Source organism: Anabrus simplex, chromosome 1, assembly GCF_040414725.1.
Source record: "Anabrus simplex isolate iqAnaSimp1 chromosome 1, ASM4041472v1, whole genome shotgun sequence".
Taxonomy (NCBI): domain Eukaryota; kingdom Metazoa; phylum Arthropoda; class Insecta; order Orthoptera; family Tettigoniidae; genus Anabrus; species Anabrus simplex.
Window position 1 is genome coordinate 326779779 of NC_090265.1, and position 16733 is coordinate 326796511.

General features: G+C 39.7%; 1 protein-coding gene across 1 annotated transcript in view; it reads left to right on the forward strand.

Moving 5' to 3' along the window:
• Window positions 1-280: 280 nt before the first annotated feature.
• Window positions 281-16733, forward strand: part of LOC136865838 (lanC-like protein 3) — a 164844-nt gene continuing 148391 nt past the window's right edge. The window contains exon 1 of the mRNA XM_067142433.2: window positions 281-796. Within this exon, the coding sequence (XP_066998534.2) occupies window positions 316-796 (481 nt within the window). The 5' untranslated portion in view covers window positions 281-315. The remainder of the gene's footprint in view (window positions 797-16733) is intronic.

Sequence of the window (16733 nt, forward strand, 5' to 3'; positions counted from 1 at the left end):
AATGGCGGTTAAATGCAACTTGATTGTCAAAAATGATTAGCCTATTGCGTAATGCAATTTATTCCGTAATGATACTCCGCCCATTTTAAAAGATAATTTACTCTGTTTCAAAAAACCGCAGATCATTATGAACCTAATTGACATTATGTTCATATTTTCCCTATTAAATTACGTCAACATTACTGTTCGACTAAAATCATAAAAACATCTTTCTTGCATCCTCTTTGATTTGATTTTTATGATAACGGGAGTTAGTATGCACTTCTCTGTTATTGTAAAATGTTACTTAGAAATCTATCCGTTAGATATGCTTAGATGGTGTTGCGCCTGTTATTTATGAGAGTAAATCTTGTTTTCGTACCTCTACTCCAGTCTGTGGCCAACATAGGGAACATAACGCTAAAGAAACCCGACAGAATGAGTCGCCCGAAAAGATATTTTATAAATACGCTAAAAGACTATCACAATGAGGATTTTGGTGTTCAAGCTGATCAGTGGAAAATGCGTGTATTTCAAACCGTTAATACAATTGCAGATCGTCAGCCTCCGACTGTTCGAGATTCAGAAGGTGGATTGTATGTGGGAATTGGAGGCATAGGTTATATGTTTTATTATATCAGTCAGTCGCCACTGTTTAAAGACGAAAAAGGTGAATTCTTAAAACAGAGTTTAAATTACATGAAATCTGCTCTTACGTATGCAGAGAATCTTAAAGGCGACCGTTCCCAGGCGTCTGCATTTCTTCTTGGAAATGCTGGCATATACGCAGTTGCTGCTGTTGCTTATCATGCCGCAGGTATGAAATCATTTCACATTTCTCTTGCGAGTCGTTTTTCGCGTTGAATAGTATATTAAACAAACCTCTTGGTTATGACTGCGATAGCAGGGTATATGCGCACAAAAACTTATCAGTATAACCTGAGATTAAATTTTATCTTTCCTCATTGTGCCGCTATTGTAGGCCCTACAAACAGTTCTCGTCCTTTTCTTTCTGATTCAGTCCATCGCTGTTCAAATTTACTCATATATTCTGTGAAAAGGCTGACGATGTCAGGGTAAACTGTTCATTTCCCTTGTAGGCCCTAAATATTTTGGAGAGTTCTGTTAATTATAGTAAATTGTAGATAATTCTTCCTCTGGAGCAAATGGCTCTTAATTGTAGGGAAATTAATAATAATAAGATTTTTATTGCAGCCAATGGCCATATAAGAAATAAATATCTTTCCACTTATTGTCACCAAGTTTGTTTGCACTTTAATTGTTATGTCTATTATTCATTGGCAAGCTGGGTGATCGTTTGTTGCCTACACTTGCACTGTAAGGCATGATATTTCTCGCAGTGTTGGTCACAGAGTCTGCACACGCAATCCGGGCCTGGTTCATGGTAATTCAAGGTCTGGCATACTTTATGATGAAACCCATGTATGGCAAACCTCGTAACTGTATGCTGTAAGTCATATCCTGTGCGTGTCCATTCAGGGTTGATCATGGGCGTCTGTCCCGTAGAAATCCATCCCAATATCTGTTCTCTTTCCTTTCATTTCTTGTAAGAGTTCCTGATAACTTGTGGATGGTAGCAGTAGGTGAAGTCTTACATCCTCCACTAAAAACGTTTCCCTCGCCAGTACATAGACTAGTCGAGACACTTAGACACTTAGAACTCGCTTGAGGAACCTCGCTTTCAGACTTTCCAATTCTAGTAATTGTTTCTTCGAGAGGAACTCCCATATTAACTCCAGATCATATGTAGCTATAGGCATAACCTTTATTACAAAAAGTCGCATGGCTGTCTCCAGGGACGGGCGTGGTAGCTGCTTGATGTCGTTGATGTTCCCAATTGCTGCGGCTATTCTTTCCCTCAGGTGTATCGAGAAAGACGTTCCAGTTACTTGGATTGTAATTCTGAGGTATTTGTAGGCGTTGCTATTCCTGAGCCTCTGTCCTTAGCACTGTATAAAGTCCTGTTTTGCTAATTTACCACCTTTCCTGAATACTACTAAGTTTTGTTTATATTTAGCGCCATTTCATTCTCATCTGCCCATTCTGTGATGAGATCCATTGCAGTCTGCAATTCATCTCTATTCTCTGAGGCCAACGCCATATCATCGGCATATATGAGGCGCCTAATATCAAACATGGACAAAAGCCATTTTGTTAATTTTTCAGTAGAGCCACATATTTGTTTCTCTATGTTAAACCCCCGTTACATGTGTGAAAATTTTTGTGTGTCATATTGCCAGCCCTATGAACAAGAAAATCATGGTCGACACTTGTCAGTCTAAGTCAATGTAAAACACTTTCAAATATGACGATGTCCATATCTGAAACCGAAATTGGCTTTTGTCCATTTTTGATACAAACATCCACGTAATTGTCCACTTTTGAAACTAACTATCCCAATATTTCGAAAAAAAAGTTGCAGGATGACACGATAGCAAACTTCCATTTTAAAAGAAATATAATTAAAATATGAAAGAAATAAGGTTATTCTTATACTTTGTTAACATTTTTAACAATCATTCCAGTTCTTGCTTCACTGTATTTCTGGGCAAATAACCTCTGGTTCATCACAAGGGTCTTCAAAACAATCACTTTCATAAATAATCATTAACAGCTTGTTCATTTTTACTACAAATGTTCTTATTGATGACTTCGACATACCACTTAAGAAAGGCATTAATTTCCGATCTTTTCCAAAGTAACTTGTCAACATCTTTAAGTTTCTGTGGACTTACATTCATGTCAATATCAGTAGGTAAAGGATTCGTTAACACTAGACTTACCTGTCATGCTTTCGTGATCTTACGCTCAATACGTGTTTCCAAATAGTAGCCTACCTCAGCTTCAAGTACAACATTGCCTCTTCTCGTGCTCCTGAGTACAATTCTTTTACACTGTGAAATCTTGAAATGAAGTTGACTAGCAGATTTCAGATAAATCTCTGCTTGTTCTTTCCAATTCAGTGGTTCCAATTTGTCCAATCACTTTCACTGTGCCGTACATTTTGAACACCTCAAGATATTCATCAAAACTTACTATGGTCGTCATCTTCTTGAGGTCTTTCTCAATGAGTCCAAAAGTCCTATCTGGAGGCAAATATGAGTGTCTAGTTACTGGAAATACCAGTTCTAATTTGTCAACAGAGGATGGAGCATACGTTGTAAGCCACTTTGCACACATCGCCAACATTAATGTTTTTATTTTGGCCGGCGCAGCCATCAGCAATCAACTTGACTGAAGTGAAGCCTTGTAACTCAGTGACAACCACTGATGCTATTTCATTTGATGATTTCTTTCCCTCATTCTCCAGCCACATATAAACAGACACATTGTCAGGGTGCAGTTTGCTTTGAGATGTGCCTATTACAACAGACAGCTTGTAACAGTAGAGTTGTCTGGAATAATAAGCCGACTGATTACTTAATTTTGGCAAAACGAGTTTCTTTTGGCAATCATTGGACATTAAAAAAACAGTCCTCCTCTTTTTTCCTTAGGATGTCTATACAAATTCTCTGGTCGCCATGACAGTTTGATGTTACCTGTAGCAATATGATTGGATGAAATGGTCATGTCCGTTTTTGATATAAATTACCTTTGGAGGTGTCCGATTATGAAAGAAACTGCATATTTCTTGTGTTAAAAATAACTTACAGATATTTGTTTATGAAAGACACGGACCACTAATTCAGAGAAAGCATTAAAAATACTATAAGGATCAATCCTTAACTCAATTTTGATATAGGTGGCGCATATCCATGTTTGATATTAGGCACCTCATATGTATGCTGTCTCATCTTGGCTGTCACATCATGCTTTAGGACATTGAATAGTAATGGACTCAGTGGGTTGCCCTAAAGCACTCCAATAGTTTGGCTGATCCATTTGGATGTGCAAAGGTTGTCATTTATTTGTATGAAATTTTCTGTTAATATATTTCCTGCTAATCTTGTCAGCCATGTTCTGCCAATTAAAGCTTCCAGCTTCTTCAGCATCTTTGTCCTGTTTACTCTGTCAAAGGCCTTGAAATAGTCAATAACAACTACATACATCTTCCCTCGTTGTTCGGCAATTGCTCGGTGGATGTCTTGAAGTAGATTTCCAGCTGCCATCAAAGTTGATCTGCCTGATCTAAAGCCATACTGTTCTTCCGGTAAAAGCGAATCTACTGTTGTGCCTATGTGTTGGGTCAGCAATCTTGTAAGCAGTTTGAAACCTACTTGTTCCAGTGCAATTCCTCTGTAGGACTCAGGTCTATTCACCTCTCCTTCTCCTTTATAGAGCATCTTTATGGTTGACATCCTCCAAGATGATGGAATCTTCCCTGTCTCTAGACATTTGTTCAGTAGCTCTATCCATACTAGCACTAGGTATGGTGCTGAGGCTTTCAGATGTTCATTAAAAATTCCATCCGTACCTGCAGCTCTATGGTTTTCGTGGTCTCAATAACCTTCTTTACTTCAGCTATTGAGAAGGGCATGCACTGTTCTCTTTCATCATCTGTAATAGGTGTTTTGTTATTGTAGCATAGTGTTTGTTCCCTATATACTGGTCTGTGTTTTGATGGATTTTTCTTTAAAATGCAGAATAAGTTTATAAGAAAAAGGCCTATTTCTCACAAGGTCCAATTGGTAATGGTGTAAAACTCTCGGAACAGTAAGTATAGTACGCGAACCTTTTCTTGAGTCCTAATTCCCATTCAGCACTATGGAGCTCAGGGCTCAAGAAAAGGCTTGCGTACTATAAAGTAGCATTGGTGTTCTGACTATTAGCTACCCATCTCAACCAACCTGAATGAAGTCTAATCTCTTTTGTTGAGTGACTGTTGACAAATTTATAGCCTACACACACCCAACTGAAGTCGAACTCTGAATGCTGCGAACAGATCAATGGTGGTAAATTATTCTCTCTTCTATAATATACTGAAAGGAGGCCAATAATTTCACATTAATGCACCATCACAGTTTTGAAGCACTCATCGTGACACTAAGTTGGCATCACTGTCTGGGAGTTTTATCGGTGCTGCCTCCTGTCATTTTACAACAACCGAAACAAGTTGAATAAGTTAATTTTGTCTATTCACATGGGTACCTTGACTTTGCTTGCAGAGGTATACACATGTAAACTCTTGGATTACATGCTGTAATTAGCGCAGTTGTTAAAATAAGTTTGAAATCAACTTTTTTTTTCCTGCAACATTCACTTCTCACATAAAGGCAGAAAAATCTGAAAAATTGTATGTACAGGGCATAGTTTCAACATAATTTACTTGTTTTCATATTTGCAGAAAAAATTCCCTTCATATTTTACCACTTTGAATCTTGCTTATTGGGTGATGGGTAGCCTATAGGCCTACTAAATGGATATCACCATAACGAAAGTTTGACTGTATTTACAATGATATTCAGAATGGATTTACAAAGGTTACTACATCAGAGTCGAGTGTTATTATTTACAACAGCGACAACAAATCATCAATGAACTGCATTTAGGGCTGTCGCCCAAGTGGCAGATTTCCTATCAGTTGTTTACCTAGACTTTTGTTAAACAGTATTAAAGAATTTGGAAATTAATCGAACATCTTCCATGGTAAAATATTCCAATCACTAATTCCTCTTCCTATAAACGAACATTTGCCCCAATGTCCTCACGAATTCCTACTTTATCTTCATATATCTTTCCTACATTTAAAAGTACCAAGCTCGATAGCTGCAGTCCCTTAAGTGCGGCCAGTATCCAATATTCGGGAGGTAGCGGGTTTGAACCCCACTGTCGGCAGCCCTGAAAATGGTTTTCTGTGGTTTCCCATTTTCACACCAGGCAAATGCTGGGGCTGTACCTTAATTAAGGCCATGGTCGCTTCCTTCCCACTCCTATCCCTTTCCTGTCCCATCGTCGCCGTAAGACCTATCTGAGTTGGTACGGTGTAAAGCAACTTGTAACCGGGCGAGTTGACCATGCGGTTAGGAGCGCGCAGCTGTGAGCTTGCATCCAGGAGATAGTGGGTTCGAACCCCACTATCGGCAGCCCTGAAGATGGTTTTCTGTTTTTTCCCATTTTCACACCAGGCAAATGCTGGGGCTGTACCTTAATTAAGGCCACGGCCACTTCCTTTCCATTCCCAAACCTTTCCTATCCCATCGTAGCCATAAGACCTATCTGTGTCGGTGCGACGTGAAACAAAAAAATTGCATAAACAGAGCCACTTGTAAAATAAAGAAGTTTCAAAGCTCCACTTAAGCTTATTTGACCGAGCGAGTACATCATGCTGTTAGGGTCGTGTATCTGTGAACTTGCATTCGGGAGATGGTTCGATTTAATCCCACCATTGGCAACTCTAAAGATGGTTTTGTGTGGTTTTCCTTTTTCACACCAGGCAAATGCTGGGGCTGTACCTCAGTTAAGGCCATGGCCTCCACCTTCCCAATTAGCCCTATCCCATCCTTCCGTTGTCAAAAACCTGTGATGTGTAAGTACGACGTTAAAAAAAAAAACTTATTCATCAATTAGTGTCATTGCATACCATCTCTCCAATGACAGCTTGGAACCATACCCCTTATTACATGTTATAAACTTCGTATTGGTCCATAATGGAATTTTAGTATGTAAAAATCTCAACTAACAAGTTAATAAATTCCACGATTTTTTTAAAAGTCCTTTTACATACATACCTCTTATTTGAGCAGCTTGTCTTCTTATTCCCAAGTCTTATTTACTGGTCTATACAGCATGACATCATCTGTAAAAAACATTTTCTGTGATTGCAGTTCTTTACTCAAGGACCGAGCTCGATAGCTGCAGTCGCTTAAATGCGCCCAGTATCTAGTATTGGGCAGCCCTAAAGGCAAATGCTGGGGATGTACCTTAATTGAGGCCACGGGCGCTTCCTTCCCACTCCTAGCCTCTTCCTGTCCCATTGTCACCTTAAGACCTATCTGTGTCTGTGTGATGTAAAGGAACTTGTTTAAAAAAAAAAGCATAAAGCTCCAATAATACTGCCTTAGATAATGCTTCACCTACTTCAAATTTTCAGAGTTCAGTTTTCTAGAAATTTAGCCACACATTGTCTAATCCAATTTTCATCAGCAGACTCCCATGATCTACCCTTTCAAAAGTCTTTGATATATCAGTGGCATGTCAGTCCCATTTGACATATTGAATGAATTATCTGGTATATCTTGCTGGAACCGGGCGAGTTGGCCGTGCGGTTAGGAGCGCGCAGCTGTGAGCTCGCATCCGGGAGATAGTGGGTTTGAATCCCACTGTCGGCAGCCCTGAAGATGGTTTTCCGTGGTTTCCCATTTTCACACCAGGCAAATGCTGGAGCTGTACCTTAATTAAGGCCACGGCCGCTTCCTTCCCATTCCTAGGCCTTTCCCGTCCCATCGTCGCCAGAAGACCTATCTGTGTCGGTGCGACGTAAAGCAAAAAAAATCTTGCTGGAGCTGTACAAGTTGAGGCTCACTGAAACAACCTTTCTGAAACCCAAACTGTTTTCTGGCATACTGGTACCACGTAGTAATTTTGCAAACACATCTTACATGAACAGAAAGTATGCTTTTCCAGAACTTACATGAAGCATGTGTCAAGCTGACTGGCTTAATTATCTGCTTTATTTTTTATCGCCCCTTCCTTTGTACACTGTGGCTACTCGATAGCATCTCTCTGTTCATTTCATATAGCTCCTTCATGCAGACAGTAATCATATAAACATTTCAGGTACAGCACTATATCCTAGCCTAGTGCCTTCAGTATATCCCCAGAAATCTTATCAATCCCAACTGCTTTTCTAGCTTTCAAATTTTGTATCATTTTACAATATTTTTATCATCATATGTAAATTTCAGTACTTTGCCAGTATAAGTCACCTCCTCAACCTGGACAATATCCTTATATCCAACTAGCTTTACATACTGCTGACTGAATACCGTACGCGCACCTTTTAGCGATACATGGACACCCTATTGCTGAATAGGTCGACCTCGGGTATCTTCGAGATTCGTATTGATAACCATTGAAACACAAACTATGAATCGCTTGTGCATCGCTGTGCGATATCTGGCATACACTTTACGCACTAGTACTGTTGTTTACACAGCAAAGCCAATGTATAGAATTTATACTGGGAACAAGATTCGCATCGAGAAATGTTATATAATGTGTATATGACACAGTTGTGGTTGTAAGATAATAAAGGTTTGGAAAATTCGTATCGATCGATCATATTATCAATTCAATTCAGATTTCATTTCCATTCAGTTGGCAGTATTACCGGAACCGGGAGTGCTCCCTCCTTACTCCTCACCCCGTACAAAGAAATATCGCTAAAAGGTGCGCAGACTGTACTTCTGCCTTCTGTAAGTCTTCACATATATTGTACACTATCATTGTTCATTAATGATCCCTGGAATTTCCTTCGTGGCTCATGTTTTCACCTTAAAGTACCTATACATACTATACATTTATATTACTGCCAATTATATTTGCCATCATGTTATCCTTACCTGACCTTTTTGCTAAATTCAATTTCCTAGTAAGTTTCTTCAATTTCTCCTCCTTGGCCATGATTCAACTCCTATTACAATATCTGGTAAATACCTATGTACAGGTATTCAAAATAAAATTAATTAAAGACAGCTTTGTTGAGTCTGTCTGCTGGACAATTTTGCTTCAATTTTTTTAAAGTTCTCTCCGGGTTTACCTGCGTGAGCCATCAAGCATTGATAGGTTTCCAAGTTCATTCAACTTCAAGTAATCCTAAAATCAAATATTGCCTATTTGTACTTCGTATGGAAGTAATGTAACCCTTAATTTAAGGTTGAAAGTCAATGGTAGGTTATGTACAGGATCTTTGTTTATGCTTGGCAAGGACTTTCTCGCTCGACCTTGGCCGCCGATGGCAGGCCGCTATTGGGCGCGCACGGTTTCCGGCACTTCTGCAGTTGCTGACAGCTGAGCTCAGAGATAGTAGGGTGTTCAATGAAGCTACTGTGTACTGTATGTCGTATTGTATAGTGTTTTATTGTGATTGTGTATAGTGCTGTAATGTATGTGAAATATTCGTTACGTGAACGTGTATATCTGCACAATACTTACATTAAGTGCAGAAAATCGTGCACTAGGACAAGACAACATTTCGAGCGAAATTTCCAGGGAGACCCGTTCCTATCAATCGGACAATAAAACAACTGGCCAAGAGATTCAAACATACAGGTTGAGTAAACAATAAAAATAGACGTAAAGGTCGTTATCTCCTTACTGAAGTATGTTTGGTACGAGGATCATAAGTAAAAATCTGTGGCCCCCTCGCAGCCCAGATTTACCAGCATGTGATTTTTATTTGTGAGGAATGTTAAAAAATGTAGTTTATGGGAACAACCCTCACACACTAGATGAACTAGATAATATAAGAGCTGCAATTGCATCTATCAGTGCAGAAGAACTTGGTAGAATAACCGAAAACTTCATTAGGAGATACCAATTATGTTTGGGAGCGTATGGGGAACATTTTCAGCATAAACTGTAAAAATGGAGAGTAAAATGCATGATAATGCATGATAATGATTTTGAGCATAAACTGTAAACTATCGGCAGCCCTGAAAATGGTTTTCCGTGGTTTCCCATTTTCACACCAGGCAAATGCTGGGGCTGTACCTTAATTAAGGCCACGGCCGCTTCCTTCCAACTCCTAGGCCTTTCCTATCCCATCGTCGCCATAAGACCTATCTGTGTCGGTGCGACGTAAAGCCCCTAGCAAAAAAAAAAAAAAAAAAAAAAAAACTGTAAACTTGGTGAATAAAATGCATGATAATGATTTTGAGCACTGTATTCTGCCGTACATACGCACGCGCGGTAGCCGGCAACTGAACCGTCACTGGCGGCCAAGGTCGAGCGAGAAAATCCTTCCCAAGCATAAATAAAGACCCTGTATATGTTGGTAAAAATTAATTTAATATTCAGGAAGAGGCTTGTAATTTTATTGTCTTTAACTACTTACTGCAAAGAAAAACAATAATTTGGCCCGCGCTCCACAGCTTCCTTGATCATTTCCGATAATATAAAGCAGTGATATGTATTGTTCCCTGAAAATGAAATCAGTCTTCTTCTTCTTCTTCTTCGGAAACTGTCTCCCTATGAAGTTTGGTGATCCAATTGATTATGATTACTTGTGAAACATCGGCTCGAAAGATTTCATTAGAAGTTCGTCCATACCAGCGACACAAGTTTGTAATCCCAATATAAATGGTCCATTATTGGACATTATAAATTTTCCAGCTAACTCATTCCTGTTTGTCAGCGTTTCGCCCCCGTGTGCTAGGCTGGGCTCATCAGTTGGTACCTAGCACACCTACCAAGACGCTGGCTAGTGCATACCGTGGAAGCCACTGCGTAGGCTAATTGTAGCCACCGGCAGTGCCAATGCACTATGAGAGACTTTGTCTCCTTATCAAAAATTGATACCTGCTTGGCCATCAGATGATATAGATGTTGATTCCCATAGGGAATCTGAAATATTTGTTCCGAATGAGTAAATTTATAATACCAATATAAATGGTCCGTTATTGGATATTATAAATTTTCCAGCTAACTCATTCCTGTTTGCCAGCGTTTCGCCCCCGTGTGCTAGGCTAGCACACCTACCAAGACACTGGCTAGTGCATACCGTGGTACCAACTGATGAGCCCAGCCTAGCATACGGGGGTGAAACGCTGGCAAACAGGAATGAGTTAGCTGGAAAATTTATAATGTCCAATAACGGACCATTTATATTGGTATTATAAATTTACTCATTCGGAACAAATATTTCAGATTCCCTATGGGAATCAACATCTATATCATCTGATGGCCAAGCAGGCATCAATTTTTGATAAGGAGACAAAGTTTCTCATAGTGCATTGCCACTGCCGGTGGCTACAATTAGCCTACGCAGTGGCCTCCACGGTATGCACTAGCCAGCGTCTTGGTAGGTGTGCTAGGTACCAACTGATGAGCCCAGCCTAGCACACGGGGGCGTAACGTTGGCAAACAGGAATGAGTTAGCTGGAAAATTTATAATGTCCAATAACGGACCATTTATATTGGTATTATAAATTTACTCATTCGGAACAAATATTTCAGATTCCCTATGGGAATCAACATCTATATCACAAGTTTGTAAGCCAGAAATTTCTCCGTCTCCCCACATATCGTTGTCCTTCAATTTTCCCCTCGATGATGACTTGGAGAAGTTCATATTTTTCACCTCTCATGATGTGCCCGATGTACCTGAACTTTCACTCCTTGATGGATGTTGATGCTCTATTTTCTTATTTAACAAGTTGATGCCTTTCTCATTGGTCTTCCTTTTTTGCCCAGTATAGGTAAAGCATTCTTTTACAAGTACTTTAAAGTTTCATCATAATTGGTTGTAAAATATTATAGTATTGACTAGGAAGATATCAACATAATTTTGTACAATTTTGTGAGAAGGTTCTTGGGTTCTCAGTGCTCATTCACTATAGTCCCAAGATTTTTGAAGGATGACACTTGCTGAACAATTTTGTGTATGTGAAGGGAGGCCTGCTTAGATGTTTTCGAAAATATAATCAGCTTGGTCTTTTCAGTATTCATGAACAGACCAAATACTGCATTGATCCTTACAATGTTATTAATAATAATAATTTGAAGATCAGTAAGGTTACTGGCTAACACAACCCTATCATCAGCAAAGTGGATGTTATTAATGACGTCGCCATGTATTCTGTTGCCTAAGTTATAATCCTCGAGAGCTTCTCTGAACACAGCCTCAGAGTAGGTGTTAAAAAGGAGAGGGGCAGGATACAGCCCTATTGCACACCTCTATGTATAGCTATGTCCTTAGTTTATCTCCCTCTATTTTGACATCTGCTGTTTGGTTCCAGTAGAGTTGAATGATGATACTTAGATCACCAGCATGAACAGTAGTAGTTTTAAAACTCTCAGCAAGTTTTGCTTGAGATACGCAATCAAAAGCTTTTCGATAGTCGATGCGCACATGTTGACATTTATATACAGGTATGTGTGAATCAAAACATTTAAGGAGAAAAGAGCTTCGCTAGTTCCTATTCCATTTCTAAAACCAATGGCATTCGCATTTCGCATAGATACAGGTGTGGATGATACATAAGAATACCTTCAAAACAAGGGACATTAGGTTAATCATCACAATCTATGGTATGGTATGGTAACAAAAGTTGATCTTAACCCCAAAACTGGCAACTGTTGAATATTCGACACTTCGGTCCGTGCTCTGACACATCCCACTCTGAAGAGTCTAGTGTCAGACCTAAGACGAAACGCTGGTTAATAGAGCAAACGCCGGAAAAGCCATCCATCTAATTTTTGATCTGATTCTGTAATGGCACTGTCGAATATTCAACATATTCATATTTATTCTCGTAATTTCCTCATTTCTTCAACAAATGTTATGGTGTTATGTCTACTTCTTGTCATTCCCGATGTCCACAGGAGCCCAAGTTCAGTTTCATTTATATTTACAACCTCTTTGGGTGCAATTTTACAGAAATAAATTAGTGCATTTTCCAATGATCTGTTTGAGCACCATTTCTGTAAACAAATCTTCACGGCCTCTGCTGTGCTATTCTATTTAATTTATTTTCATAGTTTTCTGTACCGGGCGAGTTGGCCGTGTGCGTAGAGGCGCGTGGCTGTGAGCTTGCATCCGGGAGATAGTAGGTTCGAATCCCACTATCGGCAGCCCCCTAAGATGGTTTTCCGTGGTTTCCCATTTTCACACCAGGCAAATGCTGGGGCTGTACCTTAATTAAGGCCACGGCCGCTTCCTTCCAACTCCTAGGCCTTTCCTATCCCGTCGTCGCCATAAGACCTATCTGTGTCGGTGCGAAGTAAAGCCCCTAGAAAAAAAAAAAAAAAAGGTAGTTTCTGTTTGGTACAAAGTATTTACCTCTGTATATATCTTGTTATATGATTGATTATATGCATTTTTAGTACAGTGTGTGTCTAAATATGGCATCTTCACTTCATAATGGAAAATTAATAATGAAGTAGTGCAAAATTTGTTGGAAAATGAAAGGTACGGATCTGACTTCGAGGTTATTGAGAATGAAGCGAGAGATTCAGAGTCAGATTTGGAATATTTATCAGCTATTTCTTCGCATCAAATATCAGAAAGTGATAACGAACCTCTCCTACGGCAAACTATCATGACAACGTGGTCTAAGGGCACGCTTCCAATATTTTCAAGAATATACTTCTCAGAGTGTAGTGCATTACAGATACATTATTGACTATCTATATATCTCAGTTTGTTTGTGATGTGTTCAAGTTTTGTGTACATGTGATTGAAAGTTTTATTAATATTTTGAATTTTGGAACTACACCTTCTGAACAGATTGCACATTTTTCTAGTCAAAACATTTATCCAATTTCGTGTCACCACAACCATCCTCAGTGTATTAGTTGTACGTAGATGTATAAAACTTTGTAGACTTATTTCATATCTTGTGGATATTTTGTATTTTATTTACACAAGTAAAAACTGCCAAATATGGCTGCCACCACAAGATTTAACATTGCTAGTTCTAGGGTTAACCAGTCATTTCAAATTCTTCCAGCCTTATATATTGCATTAAATAGGGCAGTTAGCAGGTTTAGGCCTGTACCCTCTCCTTGGGCAATGACCTTGTGAGTTTTGGTTTGAATCTTGTCCAAACCCACAGCTTTACGTTTCTTATGAAGCTTGATTGCATACTGTTACGGGGCCACCCGTGGACCAGCAGAGGTGAAAGAAGGTGCCAGGGTGAATGGGTCTAACTACTATGTCAAGAAAGAATTTAAACTGAAATGGAAGGTTATATTTAAAAAAACAAAAACAAAACAAAAAAACAAGTTAGCAAAATTCTCACTTAGTGAGATAAAAATGATATATCAGGTACCATGACAAAGTTTAGGCAAAGCAAGAAAAGCCAAACTTTAGTGACTGTTTAGTAACCAGGGCTTCCAGCTCCTCACTTTACATTTCCTGAGCTCTCAGCTCAACTTTACAAAAGATTACAATTTTACACAAGGGCAGAAATCCCCTAATACATGGAGCACTGGCTCCCAACTCACAATATCAAGCCTTTGAAAGGCATTCAGTAATCTTACTTTGAAAAGAGCTAATGGGCTCTCAGTTTTCAAGCCAATTCAAGACAACACCAAAAATATCTTACACCTTTTTGACCTTCCATGGCCCAGCTTATAAACTGAAACAGGGGTATCTCATACCCAACCTATAGGGCCTTCGTGAAAAAGAAATAACAGTTAAAGAAATGACCCGAACACAAAATGAAAGGAGGCGAATACTTGCACTCCTAGATGAGAATTCTAAAACCTAAAGGGCACTAGGCCGATGAAACAGGGGCTATTCCCAAACTATGGAGGTGACTCGTATAAGAAAGAATTTAAGACATTACCGAAAGGAAGAAAACCAGTTAGAAAACGTAATCACTTCAAAGCAATATGAAGGTGAGCTTGAGAGGGTACTTCACTCTCTATCCCCAATTTACAGTTAAAGGTTGATGAAATATTACATTAGCTGGCAGAACTTACATTTTAGAGAAGTTGGTTACATAGTGAAGTTTTCGGACCTTTTCCTCAGGTTAAACTGCGATGCTAGCAAAGAAATAAAGATGTTAACTGGCCATTACCTTGCTGAAGACGTGCTGCCTGATGAGAGGCGCCTCCCGCCCCCTGCTTGACACACACCAAGTTAGATGATGATCAAAAAGTGGCCAAGAGACGTGAAAATCCGCAGTTTATAAACCGTCGGGGAAGGTTCAAGACCTTTCGTGAATAATCAAGACACACCCACAGAATTTTATTGGTTACATTCAAAAGTTAAGCTACACTCAAAGTCGAAGAAGAAATACGGGATTGGTTGAAAATTACAGAAATTCTTGATTGGTTGGATTCAAAACAGATGAAAAGAAAAGGTAAATATTGCCAATCCAAAAATAAATGAGAATCATTTAGTAAAAAAAACTTATGAATACAAAACTCTTCAAAAAAGGTTCCTTCACTTCACACCAGAGTGCATGATCATAGATTTTTAGCGGTGACATCTATGAGAGAATGTCCAAACTTCTTGATGAATGGAAAACAAAACCAGTAGAAATTCACACAGTTCTGGAAACTTCACAATAACAAAATTACCCCAATTTTTAGTGGTGCCATCTTCAGAGAAAATTTATAAGTTAGTCCAGTTTCAAGTTCACTGTTTCTCCTGTAGAGGAGTTCTTTAAGGCGCAAGATTTAAATGTGCGGTGTAGAGGTGTACCTCCCGGTACAGACCTCCCTCCCCCCCCCAAATGTCCTTCCAAGTGGTTACACAGAAGAATTTGGAAAATATTATTATTTTACTTTGAATAAAGAAAAAAATTTCTAAGTTTCTTTTGAAGTAGACAGGTGGAAGGTAGATTAACTCCAGCTTTAGTGTGTCTTTGTTGCCTTAGAATGTGGAATACAAGTCGATACTTTTGACGGCAAGTACTGCCGCTGCTGCCAATATCCAGTTGAGGTCGCCCGGACCCCTCAAGTACCCTCAGATACACTTCTCCCACTACTATGAGAGGGGTAGTCGTGGTGAAGGACGCTGCAGATCAGAAGTGTATGTACAGTCCCCAGATGAATTGGTGGTGGGGGCGCCGCACTTCAGCCTTTGCCGGGAGATGGACACCTACGCGCCGTACACAGGTAGATATCACGGGAGTGGAGTGGGCCTGTACCCCACCTCAGTGGTACAGCGACGAACGGCTGCGGGGGGACTGAAACGGTAAGATCTCGGCGACAGACGTGTTGTTGGTGACTTGAGAAAATAGGGTACGGTCTTTATTGGTGATGCTGAGGACCGGGCGACGTGGAAGGCTTTTCATGCCACGGTGTGGATATGCAGGAGGCGGGGGCTTGGTAATGGCCACTCAGGAATTGACAGCAGAAAAACCAGAGGGGAAGATCGTCCATGCAATATACATAGCTAACAAAATACAGAAATTTGGGGCAGAAGGCCTCTCAAAAAATATAACCTTCAACCAGCTGCTAAACGTTGATGGCTGTTAACAATGACGTTACACAGGTTTTATTTGCGAGATGTGGACTCTAAAGATCCTCTCTGTGGCTGGATTGCTTACTAATAAGGTAACCGGAGTCAGGAAATCTAAAATTATGCACGGTCATGAAATCTGGGGGCAAGCTTGCCCGTGGGAACAAAGTTTTTAACCATGACTTGATATCCTACTTTTAAATTGGTGGGCCTCCGCCCACGATCATATCTTTCCCTAACCTTTTTATGAGAAACCTTAAGATTGGCCTTAGCCTTCTTCCATAGATATCTAATATTATCGTGATCTATTGTCTCTGGTAGAATATCATTGAGTGACCAAAGGTTAGAGAGCGGCGTGTTAGGCACAAATTTAACATCAAAGAAGCTGGAGTGAACTTGCGAGATTCATGAAACGCCGAATTCAAAGCGGAGGCCAACCAATGCAGGGATGTATCCCACCTGGAATGATCATCATGATGAAATGCAATGAGCGCCGATCTCAGATTACGATTGACCCACTTTGCCAGAGATGGTTGAGGATAATACGCCAAACTAATTACATGAGAGATGGACAGATCAAAACAGAATTTACGGAAGAGATTAGAAATAAAGGCTTTAGCATTATCAGAAACCAAATATTGACACGGACCAAAAGAAG